Source organism: Micromys minutus (assembly GCF_963924665.1).
Source record: "Micromys minutus genome assembly, chromosome: 1".
NCBI classification, from domain to species: domain Eukaryota; kingdom Metazoa; phylum Chordata; class Mammalia; order Rodentia; family Muridae; genus Micromys; species Micromys minutus.
The window spans coordinates 164,713,436-164,741,089 of NC_137969.1; the positions used below are offsets into that span (position 1 = coordinate 164,713,436).

The 27,654-nt window shown below is 37.8% G+C and overlaps 1 protein-coding gene across 1 annotated transcript; it reads right to left on the reverse strand.

The window, feature by feature from the left end:
* Positions 1-19,281: 19,281 nt before the first annotated feature.
* On the reverse strand, positions 19,282-20,384 carry LOC308439778 (farnesyl pyrophosphate synthase-like; the record flags this gene model as incomplete). The annotated part of the gene is given in 2 exon segments (XM_080941721.1): positions 19,282-19,797; positions 19,801-20,384. Coding segments are annotated over 2 exon segments (1,059 nt in total). The 5' UTR covers positions 20,344-20,384.
* Positions 20,385-27,654: the final 7,270 nt, after the last annotated feature.

Below are 27,654 nucleotides of genomic sequence, written 5' to 3' on the forward strand. Positions count from 1 at the left end.
GTTTTATTTTTCATATTTTGTTCATTTGGAATACTCATTAGTTATTAATGCTAAAGACTTTTATTTGTAGTGTCTTTGCTGAATGTTTAATTACTGGTGCTAAATGTATGATTATTTGGATAGTTTTCAGGTCCTAAAGCTAATGCTTGATGTATACTGTTTGAATCTAAGGTTCATGCTCATTATAACCAGAGAAATGGACACCCTTCTTAGATATACATTCACCAAAATGAATTAATACTTAATTTTGCAAATTCAGCTTTGGTATAAATAATCCCTCTTTGAGGTAGAACTTTTGTTTGGCAAATTAGACATTTTTGTGAATAATGATAATGACCTCTTTGGATAGTGTGATTAGCTCTTTATGAGTCATGTAGGTAACAAGCAGGTCACATTTTACTTGTGGCATTTAACAAGAAATATGAGTATCTACCTATTAGCAAACAGTTTTACTTTTAAGGCAAAAATTTTTTTTTGAGATGGGGTCTGTGTTGGCTAGGTTTTTTGTTTGTTTGTTTGTTTTTTTGTTTTTGTTTTTGTTTTTGTTTTTGTTTTGGCAAACTTGACACAGGCTAGAGTGGTCTGAAAGGAGTTAACCTCAATTAAGACAATGCCTTCATAAGATTCATCTGTAGAACATTTACTTCACTAGTGATTGATGTGTAAGGGCCCACCCAGTCCATTCTGGGTGGGGTTATCCCTGGGCTTGGTGGTTCTAGGTTTCATAAGAAAGTAGGCTGCACAGCCATGGGGAGGAAGCCAATTGGCAGCACCTACTATGGCCTCTGAGTCAACCCTTGCCACCAGGTTTCTGTTCCACTTGAGTTTTGTCCTGCCTTCCTTCAGTGATGAACTACAGTGTGAAAATTGAAGCCAAATAAACCCTGTACCTTTGGTTTCATTTGGTCATGGTGTTTTATTACAGGAACAGAAACCCTAACCAGGACAGGGTCTCACTGTATCTCAGACTAGAGTATAATTCACTGTGTACTACAGACTGGTCTCAAAGGTTTGATTCTCTTGCAGCTACCTCCTGACTGCTGGGATGAAAAAATTTAATAAAGACTAGGCATCTAATTTTGAAAGCAATGATGAAGAATAGCTATCATGTCTATTTCTTAGCTTAGGCATCATTACTTGGTTTTTCTGCATCATTTTGCATATTTTTTGTATACAAATTTACTCACTTATGTAGCCTCCTTTGAGGCATTCCATGAGAACTCACAGGGTTAGGACAAAACATGAGCTCATTTCCAATTCACAGGGCATGGTAGAGAGCCCATTACTGAGGAAGGATATCTGAGTTGTCCAAAGGCTGGAGGCTGATAGTGCTCAGCTGACATGTCCCATTGGTAAATCTTTCTGATGACTTTAGAAAAACTAGGACTGGAGTCTTTACGGTTTGCCTGGAAAATTATTTCTTTCCTCAAACTTACCAAAGACAAAGGTGAATAGGGTAAAAAAGATAATTTAGATGTAATATTTGATAGTGTGAATTAGGAAACCCTCCCCCTGCTAGTTAATGTGCATTTAGATCACTCAAGAGTTAATATGGCTCCCTTTTTCATCTCAGATGTCACTATAGGTATATTGCTATACTTTATACACAAAATGAAACAGTACCTTGTATGTGTTAGGCAAGGGCTTGCCACACATTAAGGTCTGGTTCCATTTTGTTAAGATCTGATTTTATTGGACTGGTCTTTCACCCTCTTGATATACAGGAAGTCTCATTTTATGCTTTTCCAAAGTTGTGAAACTCAGCTGTGTTGGCAGCTGTGGGTGACAGCTGGTCATTCAGGGCCTTTAGTCATCACTGGTGGTTGGAGTATAAACTGATAAGCAGGGCCATCAGCCTCATCTCTTTCAAATTGGCTGGACCTGATTCAAGAGAATCTGGTTCTGCATAGGAGTCACAAGAAAATGATAAGAAAACCTAAGAGATGAGGATTATTTTTCGACAAACAAAAGTACATTATGCATGAAAATAGGGAATACAATCTGACAACTTTTGAGAAAATTTGTTTTTTGTAGCTCCCTGAATCACAATGTCTCTGATTGTGTGCTTAACAAAAGTTAATTGACTTTCCTAACTAGGAAATGAGATTCTTATTCACCAGCCCTTTCGGAGATGTTCACAGATGAATGCAAGTTGCTTTTTTATTATTCAGCTTTCAGAAAAGTCTCATGTTTTAATGGAGAATGGTTATTCATCTATGACTCTGCTTTCTTGTAGCTTAGATTATAAGAGTTGGACAAGCAAAGCTCAGTTTTTAAAATATGAGTTGGTGTGAGATGGATAATTTCCTAGTCTGCTGTCAATCTCGTTTCTGTGTAATAAATCTGTCTCACTCACAGTCATTATTGGACCCATGAAAGCCTGGGGTGGATGTCAGCTTGCTCTGAAATAGATATACTCTACAGCCATTTTACTCCTTTAAACTATGCTTTTTCATTCTCAGCATACTTAATTTCAGTGTTTATTTAGCTTTAGATCTTGAAGTTTGGACTTCAAGATGCCTTGTCTCTGATGTGATATGCTAACAGCTTTTTGGTTTTTGCCCAGTGATTAGACTCTCCCTTTGACAGTGTTGAGTATTTATTGTTTTGTTTGCACACATTCATTCTGCTGTAAGAGACAGGTCTATTATTCACCTCACTATGCCTGATTTATTGGACTCTACTGCCTTGTCTCATCTGCACATAGCATAGAGGCCAGAGTCCTGTATGCAGGTACCATTTTTATAGCAACTGAATGGAAATGATACATGTGTTAAATTACAGAAGGAATTGGATAAGGCTTAGAAGGCCTTCAGAAATAATACATCTTCCTTTCCTATTCCTAACAACTTTCATGCTGTTTAAATCAATAAAACTTCATCTTTAAAAATTATCTGAGACAAGGACAGTATGTGTCAATTAAAAACTATGGCTAGGACTAATCTTACAATATAAGTAAGCCTTTTACTTAATTCTGGCCTTTAACAAATTAATTATAACATAAAATGGCTCTGTCCATAGAACCCCACACCATAAGAAAGACTAAGAATACTAATATTCTACATTGGGAGAAAAATAACTGCAGTTACTTATCAGTACAAAGATAACAAGAGTTGTCTGCCATATTACTATCATACTTATACACACTATATACCATAGCAAATCTCTTCTGGTTTCACTGAGGAATATGTTGAATGTGCATGATGAACGAGTTTCCTTGTTTCCTGAGACATAATCTGCCCAAGTAATAATATGTGAATTCATGAGAGGCACAGGTCCAGACAGTTTTGTTTTCAACACTTCCTTTTCAGACTTTTGATTGAGAAGTAAGTGGGCATGATTTCCTGTTAAGAGGAATCCCACATGACAAGAAAGTCTTATTGGGGCATGTTTTCCTAGATGAAATCAACATAGATGATCAATACTTTCTAGACAAAACATTTGTTTACTTCATGTTCTTGATAAGGTCTAAGAACTATGAGTATTTGATTTTAAATTTGTTTAGAATCCACAATTTCCTCAGAGATTCGAGAGGCTTATTTGTAGCATGAAATATTTACAGCCAAGGGAAGGCTGGCTGATGCCTGAAAAAGCTTATTTGCTGCTGAAAAGCATTTTAATGATAAGACTGAGGACACTTCTTACCACCAAATTAGAACTTATTACATATTGATGTGTGAGTAATTGGAAAAGGAAAAACACAAGTGAAAGATATATTTATGGAATAAATTATGTGTGGAGAAGAATTTGGATATAAAAAATCATGGTATTTCACCTTCAAAAATGTTATGATGAAATTTAGTGAAAGCTTTTTTTGAAAAAAGGAAAAAAATCAACCAAAAATTTTGTAAAAGTCAGAACCTAGCTTCCTGTAATTCTCCTCCTAACCTTTGTGTTTAGGATTTATTCTCCAATAGCAAAGAAAGGTGAAGTAAAGTTGGTTGAATGGTCTGCAATGCAGGGTGGTAGTCTAAAGGCCCATAGGCTGCAGTGATCACTGTAGGCTGGACCAGGGCTTGACTGACAGCCAAAAGTTTACACTGAAGCAATTGCTATCAGTTAACCCCAGCTCACCTCCGTGCCTTATTCTGGCTTTCCCCACAATTTAGATTCTATGACATCTTTTTAACATTTATCCAATGTCTCCATCAATATTTGTCTCCTTTTGCTTTCACAAGGGTTTAAGTTCTGTAAAAGCCAGATTTGTTCCCCTGTTTTACTTGTACATTCCAGTGTAAAAAAGTGTACCTAATGTATGGCTTGAATGACTGATTATTAGTATATGAATGGTGAAAAAATGAGAAAACTCTTTCCTAAAATTTAGACTTTACTAATTTATAAAATAAAGAACAAGGCTAAATACCAAGAAAAGAATTTAGAGTTTTTATCACAGGCAATGAATTAAATTACCTTTTTAAATTTTACTATAAGGAATATTATTCTCTGAAGTCCTGTATTATATGAATATGTACTTTAAAATGTAATGGGGACATTGCTTTTGTTATGTTGTGACAGAAGTATGATAGAAAATCACAAGTAGAGAAGTTTTGGGTTTATTTTTCCTGGAGTATAGGCATCATTCATATATAGGTGCTACATATTCTGAATGAAAAAATTCTTAACTAAGTCTAAGTACAGTCTAAGTCTTGAAACAGGAGGACACAATATACTGACCAAGGCTGCCCAACATTCATCAGCCACTTCAAGCAAGAGATTACTGACGTGTTCCAGCAGGACTCCTGCCCTGCAGTGCAGGGTCTCTCTTCCTACTGAAGAGCTGTCTTCTGTGTATTCTCTCAGAAGCCTTTTTGTTTTACAAGAGAAAAGCAGCCATCAAGGGCATACAGATTCAGTGAGAAAATGGGAAGAATTATATCCTTTGTCCTTAATCCTCAATCTCTTCTTCCCTACCACAGAAGGTGCTGATTTGCTCTATCCCCACCCCGGCCCCCTGTCTCTCTCTCTCTCTCTATCTTGGTCTGGAATATCTTTCATTAATAAGTATAAACATTTTTGGCTGGTCTCATCTGGACTACAGATGTCAGAGCTGTATACAAAAGCCAGGATTCCTTTTCAAGGCTTGAAAGTGACACAGTTCTTACAACTGTTTGATTCTATAGATCAAAATAATCGTAGATTCACTTTATATATAATGAGTGGATAAACAGATTGAGTCCTTCCTTCATAGAGGAGTAATGTAGAATAACCAGAAATCACAAAATCCATTAACCTTTCAATGATTGGAACAGGAGTGTTGAACAGATGAGGTTGTGGTATGTTCTTTATATCTAAACCATATCAACTATCAGTTTATCCCTGTCCATTCAGAATTGATTTTTTTTTACTATGCTACTTTAGTATTTTCTTTAGTTACAGGATGGCATCCAACCACCGCATGAGGCACTATCATGATTTCTGTATATAATTGTCTATGTTCATTCCACACCCACAAGATTCTATTGAATGATAATTTATATCAATATGTGAAAATTGATATTACTAGGTAGTGTTGCACCTCATAGTAGGTGATAAATTGTCTTCTGACCTTCATTTTCATGGTTACTTGACTATCAGTCCACGTTAACTAACAATATTCTAGCCTTTCTCATAGTAACTGCTAGAAAGATGAAAATGTGATGATCGTCACTTATCCATTTTCACAAGTCCACTTCTGGCTGAGAGCTGAAAGACTTATCTATTTTACCTTAGTATGCTTCTGTAGTTTCTGCTCTAAAATGCCATTTTGTGGAAGGATAAAAAATACTAGCTGAATAGCAGAATCTACATTAAGGCAAATTGTTTGTAAAGATGTGCTTGGTTAAAGCCCAGACATTGTGTTAGGGGAGGAAAATACATGATGATTTTGAATGTCATTAAACATCAAATTATATGTCAGAAAGTGGGATATGCATCAATGAAAATCCATTAATTTTCCTACTCTTGGGTTTGAACCTGAAGACAATAAACATTTGCTCTCCAAAGTGTTTCATGTAAGAAAAGCAAAATAAAATGATAGCTATTCTCAAGGGGGGCTCATAAATTTCCCTGTGAAAGGAATATAGAACAGATATTGTGGGTATATAAGGGGTAGGGTGGAGTAGAGTTGGGTATCTTGGGTGCTTGTGGGGTAGGGATGGGAACAGGTATGGTGAGGATGCAGGAAGAGAAGTGGAAGAGATAACCGGAGTTGAGACACATCTTTGCGATGAGATAGCAACCTAATGTAATAGAAACTCCCAGGAATCTATAAAGGTGACCCTAGGTAAGACTCCTAGCAATGGGGGATATGGAGCCTGAACAATCTAGCTCCTGTAACCAGGCAAAACTTCCAGTGGAGGCATTAGGACACCAACCCAGCCACAAAATCTTTGACCTACAATTTGTCCTGCCTACAATATGTGATCAGGTAAATGTGGTACAGAAATAGTTGGAATGGCTAACCAGTGATTGTTCCAGCTCAAGACTCATGCCACAAAAGGGAGGCCACTTCTGACACTGCTTAGAGGGTTAGGCCCCAGAGCTTGGATAGCCCAGAGGCTTAGAATAGAACTAAACAAGACTGGCAAAACCAATATAAAACAAAACAAATAACAAACAAAGCACCTAAACCAACCAACCACCACCACCAACAACAACCAACCAACAAACAATGAAATGATTCATAATGATGCTTTTCTATACTCAAAGATTGGTGCCTAGTCTAGTTGTCACTAGGAGGCTTCATCCAGCAACGCAGAGACTCAGAGCCAAATAAGAGGCAGAGCTCAGGGAATCTTGTAGAAGTTGGGGAGGAAGGATTGTATGATCCAATGGAGTCAAGAAAACCTTCAAAATTAACAACCTGGGCCCATTGGGACTCACAGAAGCTGAACCAACAACCAGAGAACCTGCCTGTGTTTGACCTAGGTCTTCTGTACATATGTTACAGTTGTGTAGGTTAGTTTTAGCAGGACTCCAAACAGTTGGAGCAGGGGTTATCTCTATCTTTGGGTTTTTTGCTTCTTTTGAGACCCTTTCCTCCTAATGGTTTGGTTGCTTTGTTCAGCCTTAATATGAAGGAAGGTGCCTAGTCTTACTGCAACTTGATAGTCCATGTTTGCTTGGTATTCCTGGTTGGCCTGCCCTTTTCTGAAGAGAAAAGGAAAAGCAGTGGATAGGAAGGAGCAGAGGGGAGGAGGTATAGGGACTGGGAGGAGAGAGGAGGGGAGGGAGAACCATGGTTGGGATAATAAAAAAAGAGAAAGAAAATAAATGTGTTTATATTTGTAAAAAATAATATTCAGTAAATGATCTGGAAATGTAATCATGATTAACACAGTAAAGACCTCTCTTACTTGTCCATATATATGCCTGTGACATTTTAGGTGCTTTAAAAAAATTACAGTTTATTTTTATTTGATAATTGCACTTAATAATGACTTTCATACATGATTTATAATGTATATTAATAAAACACCTAATGTAAAACATATACATGAAAGTAGATACATTGCTAAAATTAGATATAACATTAAAATATACATGTATAGCAAGATATTAGACCAATGTCACTAGTATAAAATTTAAATCCTTAAACAAATATTATAAAAAATTATTTTTACATTATTAGTAGTAGAATTTAGATTTTTTGAAAATATGAAGCTCCTTTTATGTTTTTCTTTTATCTTCACTAATAAAATGAATTAGCCTTTAACATACTATTTATTATCACACATAAATAAATAAACCATAAATTATTTCAATATATCAAATAGTTGAAATTGTCTAGCATAACAATGAATGTACATCTATATTTTAAAAAGATCCCCAAGTCTACTAAAGAAATGTCATCTATTTAATAAAGAATAGTTTTTAAAATCTCAAATGAAATCCTGTTCCATATTTTTGAATTTGTAATATGCAGTATAATGAAGTGTTGAATATGCTCCTTCATTTTCTAGTCATAGGATGATGACTCCATAGAATCTCATAATGAATTGTGTTCTGCAGGATGTAGTCACACTTTCAGACATTAGTACTTATCAGCTCCATGTGTCTCTTGTTTCCTCCTGTGAGGTACTATTTCTATATTCGTACCCATTGCTTGCTAATTTGCTCATCTGAAAATATAGAGACTCTGAGATGGAGAGAGCAGTGGTTGGCAGGTGACATTCAAATGTGGCTTTGTTAATAGATGTTAGAAGTTTAAGCTAAAAATGAGAGGAAGTTTACTTCCCTTTAAGCCAAATTCTAGACCCCAAGAAAGACTCCAATTATAAGTTACCTAATATATGTTGCCTGCTAAAAATGATTCTCTCTTTTCTTTTTAGAAAGCCCACTGTGTCAAGATTCTTATATTTCTTCCAGTATTTCAGAATGCCTATGAACACACCAAATTTAATTTAAATGGCATAAAGATTATTGAATTTTTTGTTTGAATAAATCATGATTTTCATGGCATTATCATTACACACACAAGTTGGAAATAGAATTTTCAATTATTTTACTGTCCCAAGAAAGAAACTTTAGTAGAATTCACACCTTTCAGGGGCAAGGATGCCAATTTAAATATTATGGAAATCAAATGATAATTAAAACATTGACTTTTATCATTACAAACTTGGGGTTCAATATGGTACTTTTCTCCTGTTATTCAGTAATCTTTATGTTATAATTGTTCTAAAAGACTCTTATATACACAACACTTCAGAGGACACTTTTCTTAATGACACACATGAGCATATGTATTTTTAACATTTATTTCTTAGCTGCATAGCCCCATGATTATTTCAGTTTATTACTAGATAGAATTAACTTTATGAGGTACAGCAATACGTTTTTATGAACTTTAGGGCTGTGAAGCATTTTATTCCTGTTATATGATGGGATGTTTTTCATTAGTGTTTAGGAGTACATGTGCTATCAAATCTTAGCACCATGATATTAGCATCAAGAATAGGATACATGGGGTGGCCTAAGAAAAGTAAAATCAGTTATGGAAAAGGGAAAAATCACAATCACAAAGTTCTTATAAAGGGAACAATGCAACATGCAATGTTGTGTGTGTACAATTCCTTTATTTACATTGTAAATTTGGATCTCTGTAAGCTCTCTCAAATATATCACTTCTGTGTGGTTCTTATTTAGCATCCCGGGAGAGCTTTTGTGATGCTTTTAAAAAGGAGGGTTTTGTTGCTTGTAGCAGTTTATAAGCACTCTTTCAGCAGTTCTCCTTATTCTAGGGATCTTTTTCAAGACCCTCTAGTGTGGATGTTGGAAACCCTGCACACGAATCTTTATATAACTATGTTTTCTCCACACACTACGATGGCCCTGTATATCACCAGAACTGACCTGTCTGTGTTTTCTGTCTTGTTGTCTGTCTGTACTTATACTTTGGGGCCAATACAATGTAAAACAGGGATTACTTAAAACACAAGCACTATGCACCAAGACAAGAAATCTCTTAGATCAGTAATGGATGTGCTGAACATGATGATTCATGGTCCAGAAGGAACAGAACTGAATGCCTTATTTCCTAATGCTACTCAGAATGATGTGCAACGTGTGGCTTATGAATTGTTTATATCTGAAATTTTTCATTTAATATTTATAGGGCACTTTTGACCACATGTAACTCAACTATGGAAAATGAAGCTGTGGTTAAGGGGACAATTTTAATGCACACCAATGAATATTTTGCTAATTTATTCTTTAGTTTTTAATTTCATTTAATGATGTCAACTGAGAGTCTTTGAATTTTTTTTAAGTGGTGCTGAAGAGATAGATATTTCAGTGGTTAGGAGGATATGTTATTCTTGTAGAGGATTTAAATAGGGTTTTCTGCATCCAAATGGTGATTCACAATCATCTGTTACTTCAGTTCCAAAGGGTTCAGTTCCATCTTCTGACCTCTGTGGGCACCAGCCATTCATATGGTACACACACAGGCAAATAGAAATACATTATAATGACTCTAAAATATATTTTAAAACATTAAAAGTTAAAGATAATTATTCTTATGATTTTTTCTTGTGTTTCTAAATGTGGTGTATGTGTGTCATGTATGCACAATTTGTGTGGTACGTGTAGGTGCATGTAGGTATGAATGCCTCTGCGCATGAACAAAAGCCAGAGAATGGCATCTGGTGTCCTCCACCATCACTACTCATTCGAGTCAAGGGCTCTGAACATAGAGCCTGCGCTTTTTGTGGGCCAGAAACCAGAGCACATTGAAATCCTCTGGTCTGTCTCTCCTACAATACTGGGGCTACAGACACACAACTATGGCTGCCTTCTTACACAGATGCTGGATCCATAATCAGGTCCCTGTGGTACAAGTACCCTTAACCACTGAGCATCTCTACAACCACACAAAGAGGTCAAATCACCCTCAAAAGCCTATAGTTCATTAAGTTTCTACTTTGGGGGGCTTTGTACACCATGGGTACAATTTGATATAGATAAAGGGACTCTCAAAGATGTGAATGTATCTGACCTTTAAAAGCTGAAAAGAATCTTCTCATATTTATTGTGTATTTAATGGCTGGGTTCTCCCTCCCCAAGAATGGTATAATGGTATTTTAAGATTTTAAGTGCATTTTAAATTTATGATTGGTGATATCTATATCATCTATATCTATCTATCTCTATCTATATCATCTATATCTATATCTATCTATATCTATATCTATCTATATCTATCTATATCATCTATATCTATATCTATCTATATCATCTATATCTATATCTATCTATATATCCCATTCCCCATGCTCCTTCAACTTCTCTCAGATCCTCTACTCATATCATCTGTCTCCTAACTCAATGTCAACTTTTTCTAACCTACTGAATCTAATGTCTAATTAGTTCTTCTAGTGTGTCCACTTGAGCACAGGCCCTACCTGGGGCACACTTCTGAAGAAAACTGACCCTCACAACTTCTAGCAGCCATCAACTGTGAATACTCCTTATCTACGAGTAGGATATCAGGAGCCCCTTCCTCATCCATATTGAAATTTTGACTGGCTTTATCTTATACAATTCTTATGTAGTCAACCATAGGTGTAGTTAATTCTTGTATGCCATGGCCTTGCCATATTTGAAAAGCACTATTTCACAACAGTCTTTCTCAACCTCTGGCTCTTACAATCTTTATGTTCCCTCTTGTAATATAATAATGGAGCTGTGTGTGCATGTGGGTGTGTTATATAGATATTAGTTAGGGTTTTATTGTTGTGAAGAAGCACCTTGACCATGGTTACTTTTAAGAGAAAACCTTTAATTGGGACCCACTTTCAGTACAGAGATTTAGACTATTATTGTCCTAGTGGGAAACATGGCAGCTGGCAGAGTGCAGGTCAACATGGTACTGGAAAAGGAACTTGAAAGTTCTATATCTTAATCTGGAGGCAGCAGGGAGAGACTGCTAGACTAGGCCTAGCTTGAGCATATAAGACCTCAAAGTCTGCTTCCACAGTAACATATTACCTCCAAAAAGGCCACACCTCCTAGTAGTGCCACTATCTAGGAGCCTAGTAGTCACATGCATGAGCCTATGGGGCTATTTCTATGCAAATCACCACAGGTGTCCTATTTAGGGTTGAAAACTCCACAATTACATATTCTAAACATAGACAAGTGTTGAGTTTCTATATTATAAACTATCTACTGCACAAGGAAGCTTTCCTGATACAAGTTGAGAGATGCACTAATTTATGAGTATGAGGTTGGGGTTTTAACCGGAATGTTGCTACTATTTTCATTTAACAAAATATTAGAAGTACATCCTCCCCTACAGCCATGGGTTCTTGGTCCAGTTTGCAATGCCAGGAATGACTTTCCTGTAAGCAGCACATGATGCTCTGAGTCAGCGAAGTTCTGAGTGAATGTTTATTGTTAACAGGGGGATAGCCATGCCAAAGATCCATTGAAACAATTCTCGGAAATTATGAAGCTCAAAGAGAAGGAATACCAGAAGGTGGACACCTCAGTCCTTCTTAGAAAGGAGAAAAAAACACTCATGGGAGGAAATAATGGGACAAATAGAGGAACAGGGATTGAAGAAAAGATCATCCAGAGACTGCTTCACTTGGGGATCCATCCCATATGGATTCTAAACCCAAGCACTATTGCTGATGCCAAGTACTGCTTACTGGCAGGAACCTGATATAGATGCCCCCTCAGAAGCTTTGCCAGTGCCATACTGATACAGAGGAGGATGCTTACAGCTAACCATTGGACTGAACAGGAGGATCCCAATGAAGGGGCTAGAGAAAGGACTGAAGGAGCTAAAAGGGTCTGCAACCCCATGGGAAGAACAAAATGATCAACTAACCAAATCCACCACAGCTCCCAGGGACTAAAACACAAATCAATGAGTTCGAATGGCTATGGCCTGAGGTACACATGTAGCAGAGGATAGCATTTTCTGACATCAATGGGAGGAGAGGCCTTTGGTCCAGCAAAGAGGAACGCCAAGGTGTTGAAGTGGGATAGAGTGCTTGGGATAGGGTGCACCTTCATGGAGACAAAGGGAGTGGGAGAAAAGAGGGTATTGTGGGAAAAAGAAAACTTCTGAAATGTAAATACAGAGATTTCCAATTTAAAATAAAAAGTTGTTTGCCCTGCCCATGCTTATAAATTTTTCAATTTTCTCTTATATGATAATATTTTTTCTTTATTGATGCTTCGGGCATGTATGTTTATTACTCTTTACAATGCTTAAACAGCCCAGAGGTCTCATGTTTGGATATGACTTACCCCTACAATTCCTTGAGTGAGACTGTCATTCTTCATTGAGTAAAATGTCTATTGTTTGGTTTCTTCTTCATAGATTGGTCTCAGAATTGTGATTGGGGTATATACATCTGTTTGTGTCTCTATTTGCTTTGTGTTAGTATTGGCTCTGTCATCTCATTTCATTCATTTCTGGAGTCTGGTCTTTTTGCCTGTTTGTAATTCACTAATAAAAATGATAAGACTAAGCAGGTTATAGAAAAAAGCAAACAAAAAACCTTTATAAAAAACAATGCTTGGTACAGCTAGTACATAATGTAATTATAGTTGAAATGAATAAAGCAGACTATTTAATAACTTATAGCCTATTTAATAACTTTAAAAACCACAAAGCTACATGAAAATAAAGATACATACAATATTAGTACCTACCAACAGCTCAAACAAAATAATTATCCTTTATTACACAAAAATATGCAAGAAAATTTAGGTAAGCTTTTGGAGTTTTACTTTTCAATTTAAATTATCGTGCATGTCCTACTGATGCCGGAGTTTAGATAGTGTTATTCTGTATGATTTTAGTCTGTTATGTGATTACTTTGCTGTTGTGTAGTCTCCTTGTCTAACTGGGCTGAAGAGCTCTTATCTTGTTGGTGTGCACACCAAATTATGGTTGTTGTTAAATGTGCTCCTCTGTTTTTGCTCAAATAAACAGTTCATAATGCAGACTGTGGCATTATGTGGAGTTATATTTTAAGTATATACATAGATATAATACAACCAAGTTCTTTCCAGCTAAATAGGTGTTCAGAACTTTGCTGTTGTTATAATCCCATATAGGAACATTTATCTTCTATAAGTCAAGGTGTGCTCTTTTATGTTTTCCATAGTTATATTTTCTTGGACATTAGTGTAGAGTTTACAGAGAAATGTAAAAGCATTTCTTGACTCAGTCTGCAGTAGCCATTTCTTTTCTTAGTTGCTATTTTGTCATATTGTTCCCTTTTAGGCTGATAAGTGACTGTAGGAAGAAGTATTACTTGCAATTTGGAATGTAACAACATACTTTCCTTCTAAACAGTATTATAGAAGTAGGCCAGCAGCAGTTGACTGATGCATTATTGGATGGAATGGATAATTTACTGAGTAGCATTTTCCTCTTAAAATAAAAGGCTTTGCCATGACTTCACCAGAACTTGAACAATGGATATTTTTTTTTAATGAAAAATTCGTTGAATCAGTTCCCAGAAAGAGGAGATTATCAAAATAGCAGTTGGAACTTAAGTGTTTTTCCTTTCTGAAAACAAGGGTCATACCAATGCAGGATAGATCAGTTAGAATAGTCGGGAGCAAATAAATGGAGTCAGAACCTGCCTTCCCAGTGACAAGTGCAAAGGTGAGTGCCAGCTTTTTGGAAACACTTTATCTCTCATGTGAATTAGTTCTGGAAAGTCCAGTCGACTTTAACCCAGATAGTGCGTTCTATTTGCAGGATTCATTTAGGAATTCTAGACAGCTAAAATGTCTCAGAGCTCTATAGGAAATTTCCTACACTGGCAACGAGCTCTGAGAGTTCAAGTGAAGAAAATCACTTGTCCTGGGACCGGCCCAGGGACTCAGGGACCCAAAGCATCTTCACAGCAAGAGAGGTATTATGATGGATGAAAGCAAGACTCAGCGTTGACCATGTGATGGAAGGAAGCATGCTGTGATGAGGCTTTTGGCATCTATGTTCTTTATTAGTGTTCTGCAATTGCAAAGTGTTGCTCAAAACTTACTTTCTTCTCTGAGTTGTCACACGAAGTGTCTTAGAGCATCCATTAATATTTAGACACTTCCTGTGCATTCTCCTTGTTAACCTGCACACTCACTCTCACAACTCTTTCTACCTTTACACTGACCAACAGTGCATCGTCACTAAAAGTGTGTTGCTAATAGCTTTGAGTATTTATGTCCTGAAAATGAGACTAGGATCAATGACTTGACTTCACAGGAGAATTTTACATTGTTTAATATTTATGTTTTTGTTAATTCAAATTGTGTATATTAGTGGGAACAAGTTCAATATTTTCACATGTACATAACACACATAAACATTTAAAACACACCAATAGCTTTTCTCTTCAAGGAAAGGATAAGATTGCTTTCTTTGCTGATAGTTCTCTATAGTGAAAGCCTAAAAGGGAAAGCAGGCTTTAGAATAATGTCGAGCAATGCTGAATACAGTAACTGCATTTAATCAGGCTAAACATTTTAGTACCTGTTCATACCTGTCACGTGTATTATACAAGAAAAAAATGGAGTGAATTCTTTTGTGCTACCAAGTGACTATCTGATAATTGTCAAATATAGTCTATTTGTAAAATAAACTTTGAGCAAGACTTAAAGAAAAGACTATGTTCTTAAATGTTTTTATTATTTATGTATCTATGTATCTATCTATAATCTATCTGTCTATCATCTATCTATCTATCTATCTATCTATCACCTGTTTATCTATAATATAACTATCTATCTCAGATATCTATCTCAGATATCCATCTATCTATCTATCACCTGTTTATCTATAATCTATCTAATCTATTGTGATAATATGAATATGTTTGGCCAAGGGAGTGGCTCTATTGAGGTATGGCCTTGTTGGAGGAAGTGTGTTGTTGTGGAGGTGGGCTTTGAGATCCTTCTTCTAGTTACTTTGAAGCCAGTCTTCTTTTGATTGTGTTTGGACCATGTGGTAGAACTCTTGGCTCCTCCTCTAGCACCATATCTGCCTGGACACTGACATGCTTCCTGCCTTGATGAACCTCTGAACCTGTAGTCTAGCCCCAATTAAATGTTGTCCCTTATAAGAGTTGCCTTGGTAATGGTGTCTCTTTTCAACAGTGGAAACTCTAACTAAGACATCTGTTTGTCTTTTTGTTTATCCATTCATCAATCCATCCATCCATCCATCCATCCATCCATCCATCCATCCATCCATCCATCCATCATCTATATATCTCTCATCTATATCATCTATCTGGCTCTCTATCATGACTATTTATCTTCTAGACTATTTATTAATCTAGAATTTATGTAAATATAGCTAATTTCTCTTCCCCTCTTTCTATTATAATTCACAAAGAAAAAGACCATGTTTTCAAGAAGGTAGACTTGTTAGTTGCTAAAGATAGGAGTACAATTATCTGAGAATTTCCAGCTCTAGTTCAATAGCTGTTCAAAAGAGCCATGGTTTTAGACAGCCACGTAGAAGTAACAATTCTCTCTGGAGCTAATAAAGTTTGTACATCAAGATCTCTCAGAATTATATGACTGAGAGGAAAGCCACATAATAACCATAAGATATTTTATTGCCACAGGAGTGAATTGTCCTCATTGTCTTTTCAATTGCTCACAGTCTAAAGATAACACCTATGATAGTGGTGTATGATAAGTGAGTATGAACAGAGTTTCAGCACCAAGACAAGTTTTGGTGAAGAGCACGTTCTGCTTTTTGGGATAAGGTACACAGAAGGAATAGAGGAGCTTTAGTAAGTCATTTATCAACATGAAACATCACAAACTGACACCATTTCTCACCTCAGAGCTAATGGCTTTCTTTTCTTATTTTTAGTTATCTAGCTATTGTGGTATTAGGAAGTCTTGCATATACTCAGTAAGCAGCAATTTTATTGCTGAGCTATCTCCATATACTCAAAAATTAAATAAATATAATTTGAATTATATACACATGTGAAGACATTGTATTTAAATGATATCTTTAATCTTCAACATAGTTACTTTGTCAGGAACCTTCTGAAAACTTGGTTGTTATTAACCTATCTTGAATGTGTAGAGGTTTGATCCTATTTGTGCAGTGAGAGGAATGCACAAAACAATCTTCCCCATCCTTTACAAAACACCTATAATTATAAAATAGCTCTATTACTTAAGGGTTCTTACCTGGGTGAGAATTAAACTTGTGATCCACCTGTCTAAGGTTTTTAAAGGTTATAGGCATGTTTGACCATCATGATGGCTGTGTATGGTCAAGATTGCCCGTAAATCTAGCCATTAGTATTTTTGATGAATAGACCCTTTATGTTATTGATTGACTAAGTTACTGATACATTTATCTAATGACTATTTACTAAATATTAGAGTACCCAGGAAACAAAAGCAAGGATCTTCCTTTCTTTAACAGGGAAGATTAATAATAAACAATACACCAAACTATTGAACCTTATCTGAAAATTCAGATAAAGTTTTAGAATAAAGTACTGGGACCAAAAAATAGAGGAAAAAAAAGATCAGAAGTTAGAGAGGTTACAGCTGGACTTTGCTAATAAAAGCAAGACTTAGAAGGACTGGCTGCTAACCAAGAAGCAACTGGAAGAATAAGAGCATTTATGGAGGAAAAAACACTAAGCCCAAAGGTCTTTCATTATGTTTAAAGCTATAATAGTGAGGCTGAAACATACTAAGCCCAGGAAAGAAAAGTAGCATTAGATAGGTGAGAGCAGCCAGAATTGGAAAGATTTATTAACCATTTAAGGGCATATGCTTTCTATTTTAATTGCTGTGGGTGAATAAACTGACATGGACAAGAGTTTCTATGACTTTGGTAGGAGACAATGAAGATGACCTGGGTTGGTGACAATCAGGCATATGGAAGATAAAAACCATATAATATTAGTACAGATACAATGGAATAGACTTGAGGACCCAGAAATGAGCCCACAGACCTATGGTCCTTTGATCTGTGACAAAAGAGCTAAAAATCATCCAGTGAAAAAACAGACAGCATTTTCAACAAATGGTGCTGGTTCAACTAGTGGTCTGCTTGTAGAAGAATGCAAATCGATCCATTCTTATCACCTTGTACAAAGCTCCAGTCCACGGATGTTCACATAAAACCAGATACCCTGAAACTAATAGAAAAAGTGGGAAATATCCTTGAACACATAGACACTGGGAAAAATTTCCTGAACAGAACACAAATAGTTTATGCTCTAAGATCAAGAATTGACAAATGGCACATCATAAAATTGCAAAGCTTCTGTAAGGCAAAGGACACTGTCATTAGGACAAAACAGCAACCAACAGAATGGGAAAAGATCTTTGCCAATCCTACATCTGATAGAGGGCTAATATGCTATATATCCAAAGAACTCAGGAAGTTAGACTCCAGAGAATCAAATAACTCTATTAAAAATGGGGTATAGAACTAAACAGAAAATTCTCAACTGAGGAGAAGCACCTACAGAAATGTTCATTACCTGTAGTCATTACAGAAATGCAAATCAAAACAAGTCTGAGATTCTACCTCACACCAATCAGAATGGCTAAGATCAAAAGCTCAGGTGACAGCAGATGCTGGCAAGGATGTGGAGAAAGAGGAACACTCCTCTATTGTTGGTGGGATTGCAAGCTGGTACAACCAGTCTGGAAATCAGTCTGGTGGCTCCTCAGACTGGTGGACATAGAACTACCTAAAGATCCTGCTATACTACTCCTTGGCTTATACCCAAAAGGTGCTGTAATGTACAACAAGAACATATGCTCTACTATTGTTATAGCATCCTTATTGATAATAGCAAGAATCTGGAAAGAACCCAGATGTCCTTCAACAGAGGAATGAAAACAGAAAAATTTCGTACATTTACACAGTGGAATACTACTCAGGGATGAAAAACAATGACTACATGAAAATTTTAGGAAATGGGTGGATCTAGAAAACATTATCCTGAGTGAGGTAACCCAGTCACAAAAGAACACACATTGTATGCACTTACTGATAAGTGGATATTAGCCCCAAAACTCAGAATACCCAAGATACAATTTACAGACTACATGAAGCTCAAGAAAAAGATGACCAAGGTGCAGATGTTCCATTTGTTCTTAGAAGGGGGGACAAAAATATTCTCAGGAGGAAATCAGAGACAAAGTTTGGAGCAGAGACTGAAGGAAAGTCTATCCAGAGACTGTTTCACCTGGAGATTCATCCCATATACAGTCAGCAATCCCAGACAGTATTGCTTATGCCAAGTAGAGTATGCTGACAGGAGCCTGATATAACTGTCTCCTGAGAGGATCATCCAGAGCATGACAAATAAGAGGCCAATGCTAACAGCCAACCATTGAAGTGAGAATGAGATCCTTAATGAAGGGGTTAGAGCAAGAATTTAAGGAGCTGAAAGGGTTTGCAACTCCATAACAATACCAACCAAACAGAACTCCCAGGGACTTAACCACTATCCAGACTACACATGGCTGCAACTGCACATGTAGCAGAGGATGGCCTTGTTGGGCATCAATGAGATGAGAAATCCTTAGTCCTGCCAAGGCTCAATGCCCCAGTGTAGGGGAACTGTCAGGGTAAGGAGGTGGGAGGGGGTGGGTGGGTGAACACTCTCATAGAAGGCCATCCTTTGATCACTCAGCAGCTGACCCAGAAAGATACATACACCCACATCCAAGCATTGAATGAAGCTTGGGGACTCTCTCTCTTTTTTTTTTTTTTTTTTTTGGATGTTGAACAATAATTTATTGAGATCCTTCCCTCCCAGCCTCTACAATTTGAGGTCACTTTCTCCGCCTGTAGATCTTGTTTGCTAGTTCCAGGAAGATGGATGGAGGCAGGGGCGCAGAGCACTGCTCTATGAGACTCTTGACGCGGTTGTAACTGTCTTCCTTGTACTTGAAGAACACAGACTGCAGATCCAGCGCCTCATACAGTGCTTTCTCCTGCGCCACTTTTTCTGGGTCCTTCTGCCCATAATTCTCCTCTAAGATCTGGCGCTGTTGAGGAGTAGCTCGTAGCAGACACTGAACCACCAGCCAGCTGCATTTGTTGTCCTGGATGTCAGTGCCAATCTTTCCAGTCACACTGGGGTCTCCAAAGAGATCAAGGTAGTCATCCTGGATTTGGAAGAACTCGCCCATCTCCAGTAGGATCTTCAGGGCATTGGCATGTTCCTTCTCCCCATCAATTCCTGCCATGTACATGGCAGCCGCGACGGGCAGGTAGAAAGAATAGAAAGCTGTCTTGTACTTGACAATAGATTTGTACCTCTTTTCAGTGTATCTATCAAGATCCACCTAGCCCTGGGGTGCAGTGATGAGGTCAAGCGTCTGCCCGATCTCCGTCCAATAGGAACTCTGTAGAAAGAGCTCCAGCAGGTTCAGGTAGTAGGGCTGATCCCTGCAGTAGAACTTCAGCAGGCGGTAGATGCAGGCTTCCAGAAGCATAGCATCATTGATGGCATCCAAGCCTATGCCTGGCTTCTGATACCAGCAGATCTGCCCCCGGCGAGTGAGGGAAGAGTCCATGATGTCATCTGACACGAGGAAGAAAGCCTGGAGCAGCTCTACACACCAGCCCACAGTCAGGGTCCGCTGAAGACTCTCAGCATCCTGTTTTCTTGGCTCCACCAGCTCCTGAAAGGCTTGTACCACCGTCAAACCCCGATTGTACTTGCCGCCTATAGCATTGTACTCCAGGACCTCCTTTAGCCGGGTAATAGCATCCCCTGTCTCTGGGTGTCCCAGCTCATCCTCAGTCAGCACCTTGACGATCTGGGGGAAGTGCTGGATGAAATTCTGCTTTTCTTGGTTATAAACATCCAGTTTCTGGCTCCCATTCATTTTGATAGAGGAGCTAAATGCTCTGTGCTTCAACGCGGATTCTCCCGGGGTCCAAGATGAGCTTGGGGACTCTTATGGAAGAGAGATGGGTGGAACATCTAAGGCCCCAAAGTAGGTAGGAATGCCCCATGAAGACCTACAGAGTACACTAACTTGAACCCTTTTGCATGCTCTCAGGGTCTGAATCACCAACCAAAGAACTTACATGAGCTGGAGCTAGGCTTCCCGACACATATGTAGCAAATATGCAGCTTGGTCTTCATGTGCATCGGAAACAACTAGTACAAGGGCTATCCCTAAAGCTGTTGCCTGTTTGTGGAATCTATTCCCCTCACTTGGATGCCTTATCTGGCCTTGTTGGGAGAAGAAGCACCTAGCCTCTTAGAAACTTGATATGCCATGGCACGGAGATTTAGAGGGTGTGGGTGGGCTGCAACTGTAGAAGGGGACAGTGGATAGGGAAGGGAATGTAGAAGGAGAGACCAGGAGTGGTTCGGAGGCTGAGTTGGGGCCTCCATTTGTGGTGCTTGCACCACAAACAGCTACACCAAACCTCCCGAAGGCCTAAGGGTTTGAAAGAAAGACACAAGTCCATTATTCGTGTTACCAGAAATGCTTTACTCCATCTTGAACTGCAGTTTCTCTTGACCTCCTGCAGTCCCAGTAATGTACACTCAGGTAATTTCAGGGGAGGTATGCGAATTTCCTAGATGCTGGGTAGAAGAATCACCCCTAGGGTAAAGTCTGCAACCTGAGGCAACTGAAGTAGGCTTGTGACTGTGGCAATTAGCATCACAAAAGGGGTGTGTATCTCTTCCAGAGTTGAGGCAAGCAAGCAGGCAGTATAGCTAACCCTAAGTGGATGGGGGGTTGGCATGGTTATTCCAACAGAGTGGGAACAGTGACCAAGATGTAAAAAAAAAAATAAGATAACAAAACAAAATGTGTTATAACTATGAAATTGTCAAACAACAAATTTAATGAAAAGTAAGATAATAAGGCCTGCAATTGTAACAGCAAGTTTTAAGTTGTTAGAATGGGAAAAATTAGGATATAGAAGACTGGAGAAATAGATGTTCAAGAAACTGAGAGGCTTTGCTTCAGAAAACATTTAATAACATACCCAGTTCACAAAGGTTTGTCACAAATAAGTATTTGAGATGTAAGTCTGAAACTAGAATCCTCAAGAAATGAAAGTAATTTTGAGTCATATAGTGAAATGTAGTGTAAACTGCTGATTTACAATTTAGGATGGAGCATTTTCCAAGAAATATAATATGAAGCTGGAGACAGCAATGGTGTGCAATGAAAATAGCTCCCTTCTATGTGATCCCAGTAACACAAGACAGATAGTAGGTGAATTGTCACCATGTGACCTGATATTAGCAAAAACAATGCCCTGAAAAGAGAGAGACATTTTATCAAGACAAGAAGGTGAACGGAAATTTAGAGATGAATTAGAAGATAGAAGGCCTTTTTCTGGTGTCAGACTTACATGCCAGAGAACAAAGAGGATTGTTAAGAATTTACAGAAGGTGAGAGTAGGTCAGCTGAAAGATGTATAGAACCTTGTGGGATTAGAAGCAGGGAGAAGTTTAGACACCTGCTGGTCTTCAGTGAACAACATAAATAAAAATAAAGAAGATGAAATTATTTTAGTTTTGTTCAAATTGACAATCTTCTATGTAATTACAACATTTTTGTGCCTTATCCAAAATTAGAAATAAAATATATTCATCTACATTTTTTCTAAACATTAAACTAGCCTAAGAAATTTGTATATTTAAAAATCATATGACTAACAGCAAACTAAGAATTATTTTCAATTGGAGATGTGAAAATCAGAATTGAAAGATTATTTTGTTGTAATAAATAAAAAAATGCACTAAAGTGGGAGAACTAGTATATTAGATGACTAGTTAACTAGCTGACTGTTGAGATATTTCCAGAGGAAGGAGAGAATAAGGATTGGGAAGTGAGGAAGATGGAAAGGAGAGGAGAGTAAAGGAGAGGAGAGAGGGGAGAGGGGACAGGAAAAAAGGGAAGGAGAGGGGAGAGGGGAGGGGAGAGGAAAGGAGAGGGGATAGGAAAAGAGGGGAGGGGAGGGGAGAGGGGAGGAGAGAAGAGGGGACAGGAGAGAAGGGGAGCGGAAAGGAGGGGAGGTGAGGGGAGGGGAGGGGAGAGGAGGAGAGGGGAGGGGAGGGGATGGAGAGGAGAGGGGAAGGAGAAGAAAGGAGGGAAGAGGAGGGGAGGGGAGAGGAGGGGAGGGGGGAGGGGAGAGGAAAGGGGAGGAGAGGGGAGGGGAGGGAAGAGAAAAAAGAGAATTTCTGAGACAATACCAATATGATCAGGGTTTGCGGTGTAACAGATACTGAGAGGAAGAGGAAGAGTCAATTATAACTGGAAGTTATCTGATTTTATCAAATCAAATTTGATTTTAGGGAAATAAATTTTGCTCAAAGCTCAACCTTTCTATATTTAGAGGTTTTTGTTTTATAAGGAAATACTACTTTACTATGTGATGAAAACAGCCCCTGACATTTTCCAGAAAAGTATCAGCTACACATAGGAACATACAATAGGAAGTTGTTTGGTGCAGTTGTGCATAATCTAAGCTTGGGATTTAGAAGGTAAATGTTACTTAACATCATTATAAGTGTTTTCCTTTACACATTTTGGAGAACCACAATAGACCTATTTGAAAACCCCAGAATTAGAAAAAGCTACCTCAAACCAAATGTCAGAGGAGATAAAATGCTTAGAAGCTCTGTGCCTGTAGCTCATGGGATAAAACCAGGATATTTTGACAGTTCCCTAAATAGCCTAAGGGAAGAGTGATGTGATTTCAAATACACCTAAGAAATAAAGGCCAGCACAGGACAGCCCTTGCTAAGCTTTGGACTATAACCTTCAATTAGAGACATCTTCTAAACCAACCTCATGCATCTCAGAATATCATTTCTGGGGAATAGAAATCTTCCAAGAATGGGCCAGCAGAAGCTATATAAACACTGTATACCATTCATCACATCAACCAGTTCTGCAGTGGTCACATTTACTTTAAAAGTGCAATTGAAAATGATCTTTAATATTTTAATTAGAAATTTACTTTAGGATTTTTTATTATTCACCAATCTGATGCACTGATCTATCAGTCTCTTGTTCTCTAAGTACATAATCTCCGTTAACTTTAGTAGATCACATATCCACACAGAAGATATGAGTATGTTTGAAGGAATTTTAAATGACATCATATTATACAATTTCCAGCTCTCTTCTTTTTATAGAGATTCATAGTTAGCTATGTTTAAGAATTTTAGTGAAAAATGGAAAATACACAAATCTTTAAGCTTATCCTTTTAAAGAAAGATATTTCAAGTTTTTCAAGATGTGTTAACCCCAAGTTTCTAAAATTTATTTCTTTTAGGATAGGTAAATTCTTTAGGTCTTCATAAAAATCTATCTATAAAATTTCCATTTGGAAAAGCCCCTCTGCCATGCTTTCTTGACATCTGCTAATTTATATAGTTGTTCATTTCAAATATTGAAGCTCCGAGGTCTTTCAGTGATCACCATATCAGAGATGACTGTATGGTTATTAGCAAATATCCTCATTTGGTCATACTTTTTCTATCTATGGGAAGTTCTTGGCAGCATAGTGCTGAGGGGTAGGCATGGGTGTTTTGGTCATACTTTTAAACTGACATTCTATCTATGGGAAGTTCTTGGCAGCATAGTGCTGAGGGCTAGGCATGGGTGCGACCAGTTTTGGACCTTGTGGACTCTATTGGTTTACTCATCTGCTAAACGGAGCTTTAATAGTTGCCATGTAAGGTTTGCTTGAAGTTTGCAGGGCATGATCTATGTAAAGATTCTAGGGCGTAGTCAATGTTCAATAGAATGTGGTATCAAACACTCAGAATTTACTGTGAAGCTTGCAGGGAAAAAGCTTTAATCTCACATTCCTTGGGTAAATATTTCAGTGAATGCTGAAGGATTTTTGAAACCTAAGTCACTCTGCTGTTGCTTGTTACTGGCTCTGGGAAAAGATGGTTTTAAGTAGTGCTCTGAAACTAGGAGCTAAAATAAATCTTCATTCTCTGGAGTTATTAATTCCAGGTAATTTGGACAGACTACATAAAAGTAACTAATACAGATGAGAAAGCCTGGTGAGGTAGGGTTTCCTAATAAGGCTTTTCTAGTTAGAATATGACTATGGTTGGTGGACATAGCTCCTTTCCACACTGTGCTTTCTGCAGAACTAATAGCTCTGATGCCACACCTACAACACTTAGGGCCTCGCCCAATGGCTGGCACACAGAACCTCCTTAGTAAGTGATAGGTTTAGAAAATGGAAAGAGACCTTGTGCTGGTGATTTTTATGAGCACTGACAAAAGCTGCAGTCACCTGGAAGGAAGGACGCTCCACTGAGGTAATGCCTCCACGTGACTAGTGTTAGGCAAGCCTCTAGGGCATTTTCTTACTTAGTGATTGATGTAGTTGGGCACAGCTCACTGTGGGTGGTGCCACACTTGGATGGTAGTCCTGGATTCTGTAAAAAAGCAGGCTGAACAAGCCATGGAAAGCAAGCCAGTAAGCACCATCCCTCCATAGCTGCTGAATCAGCTCCTGCCTCCAGTTTCCTATGTGTGTCCCTGCCCTACCTGCTTTCAATGGCAAACTGAGATGTAAAAGTGTAAGGAAATAAACCTTCCCCCTGCCCCGCCCCTCCAAAAGCATTTCTAAATGTATTACTGAGCTTACAAAATAAACATTCAGGGTTTTCATTTACATTTCAGTTTCCCACAATCATTAAATCAGTTTTACAATTAAATATTTTCAAAATTACCTGTAGTTTATCTGAAATTCAGCTATCACCGACACTAAGTATATAGAATAATACCTTATTCCTCTTTAGCACCTTCAAAACCTTTGTTTGAGAATCTTCTAAAAAAAAAAAAAAAACTCATCAATATGTCTTTAGAAGCCAAAAATAATTCCAGATAAGAGTGAGTTTTAGTTCATTGACTTTAATGTATCATAATTTAAAAAAGAGATGTTGGTTTTAGAACTAACAACAGTGGCTCAACAGTTTAGTATAAGCCATATTGCAATGATGACCCCTTTCACACATGCAAATAATTAATTAAAATTACCAGCATTACTCTTTTTCTTTATGACAAGTATTATAATATTGCTGATCCTTTCTTTTGAAGAAAAAAAATCCAAGATCATATTTTTTACAAATTTAAGTTTAATAAATGAGGAAAAAACTTTAAAAAAAAAAAAGAAAAATGAAAGAGTGCAAGAATCAATGCTTGTTCAGCCTTTGCTGTCTGGTCCCTGTGTAGTGGGAGGTCTACCCCTGAAGCACCCTCTTAGTCTGAAGGAACACGGCTCTGTGTCTCACCAGCCGGTGTACTTCTCAGTCATTGCAGTGCAGTGTATCTGAGTTGCTGAAGATGTTGTTGCTGCTCTTTCCTATCTCATGGCTACAAAGATCTGTCTTCATTCTCTCTTTCTCATGCTACAGAAAAAACAAGGAGATTGATCGACCCTCTGTATTATTTATTCTTCTCTTGGCTGGGGATGGGAGAGTAGGTAGAGTTCTCACAGTGAGGTTAATTAGTTCTTAAATTCCTTAGCAGTTACTGCTACAGCCCTTTAATGGATGCTTATGGTTCCATTACTTTCCAAAGGTGTCCAGGAAGCATGTTGTCTTTCCCAGGAAGGAGCTGGCTTGCAGCTGTGCCACTTCTCTGTAGCCTTTAGGCATCATTGATACCTATCATTCATGCAACATCACATTCTTTCTTGCATTCTGATGAATTGTCTCTCCTTATAATTTTTTTTTGTATGATCTATCCGTCAGTATTGCTGCCCAATTTGTTGATTACATTTTGAACATATCCCTACTACTCAGAATTCAAGCTATCCCCTTAAGGCCTCTTTTTTCCCTGTGTAAATGGGGGCAGATAGCTGAGAAACTAGGGGAAGCTATGCTCTCTCCCATTCACTGAATATTTCTAAGTCTTGGGTCTAAACGAGATAATAATAACTTCTGGCACAGTTGTAGAGATTAGTAAGATATACAACACCAGGCATATGGTAGGTAGGCTTCTCAGTAGATGGAAACCAGACCAGCAGGGTTTGCCAGTAGATTTTTCTAGAGCTAAATGGGGTACTCAGTGTCAGGAAAAAAAATCATAGAAGACTTTCAAGGCAGGGCACAGAGCAAGAAAACAAAACATGGTTTGCAAAGAAGAAAAATGTTATAGAATAAAGTTGAAGCTCAAAAATGGGTTGCAAGGCTGGTATGGGACAATCTTGTGCTGATGATAATCAGTTCCATCTCCCAAACCAGGGTGCTATAGTCTTTGTCCACATGATGAGTCAGCCCTGAATATATTATGCCATGTTTCTTCTAGCATCGTGTCTGTTATGATGTTGGTTAGCCTGAGATCCCTCAATAGCAGACTTCAGGTCAATATTAAATGTGAAAGTTATTTGGCAGGGAAAATATCTGTGATGAGGAATGAATATTAGGGAGGGCAGTCTGGGAGTTTGGACAGAAAGATTGAGCAGTGTGAGGTTATGAAAATCTTTTGAATAATTGGTATTGACTCCCTGAGGAAAACAGCAAAAGTGTTCTTGAGAGAAGGCCAACATTTCTCCAGAGTGGATCTGCCTAGGTATTCTTACCACAGGGTCATGGCCCATGTGTACCTGGGCTGCTTTAAAATTTGGAAGCAGTGGCCTTCCTCAGTCTTGTTCTTTATGGTCAGATATACAAAAAGTATGAATTTGTAGCTATCACAGAAAGTACTGAGTAGTGTGCCTATGTCCTTTTCTTGTTTAGAAGAAAAAATATCAAGATGCTTTTCTGTTCAAATACATACATATAAAAATGTTTTAAAAGAGTTGCTAAAACAGTGAGAAAAATGTAAATCTAGGACAGTAAAGAGGAAAGGGAAAAAATGATAAAGGGCAGAGTAGAAACCACACCACCATATTGCGCAAATACATGAAATGAATAAACCACGGAAATAAACAAAAATTAACTAGAATCTCCAAACACAGATATTTCCATATTGTAAAATAAGCCAAAGATAAAGCTATGTGTATATACATAAGACCTAAAAAGGTAAAGCTACAGAAAAATAGAAAGTATGGGAATGGAAATTTGTGAATGTCAAATTCAGAGAAAAGAACACTGGTTCAGTTATATAAAGATGACTTCCAGGGGCTGTGCTCAGTGGGAAAAACACTTGTTCTTACAGCAGACCTGGGTTCACTTTCCAGCACCCACA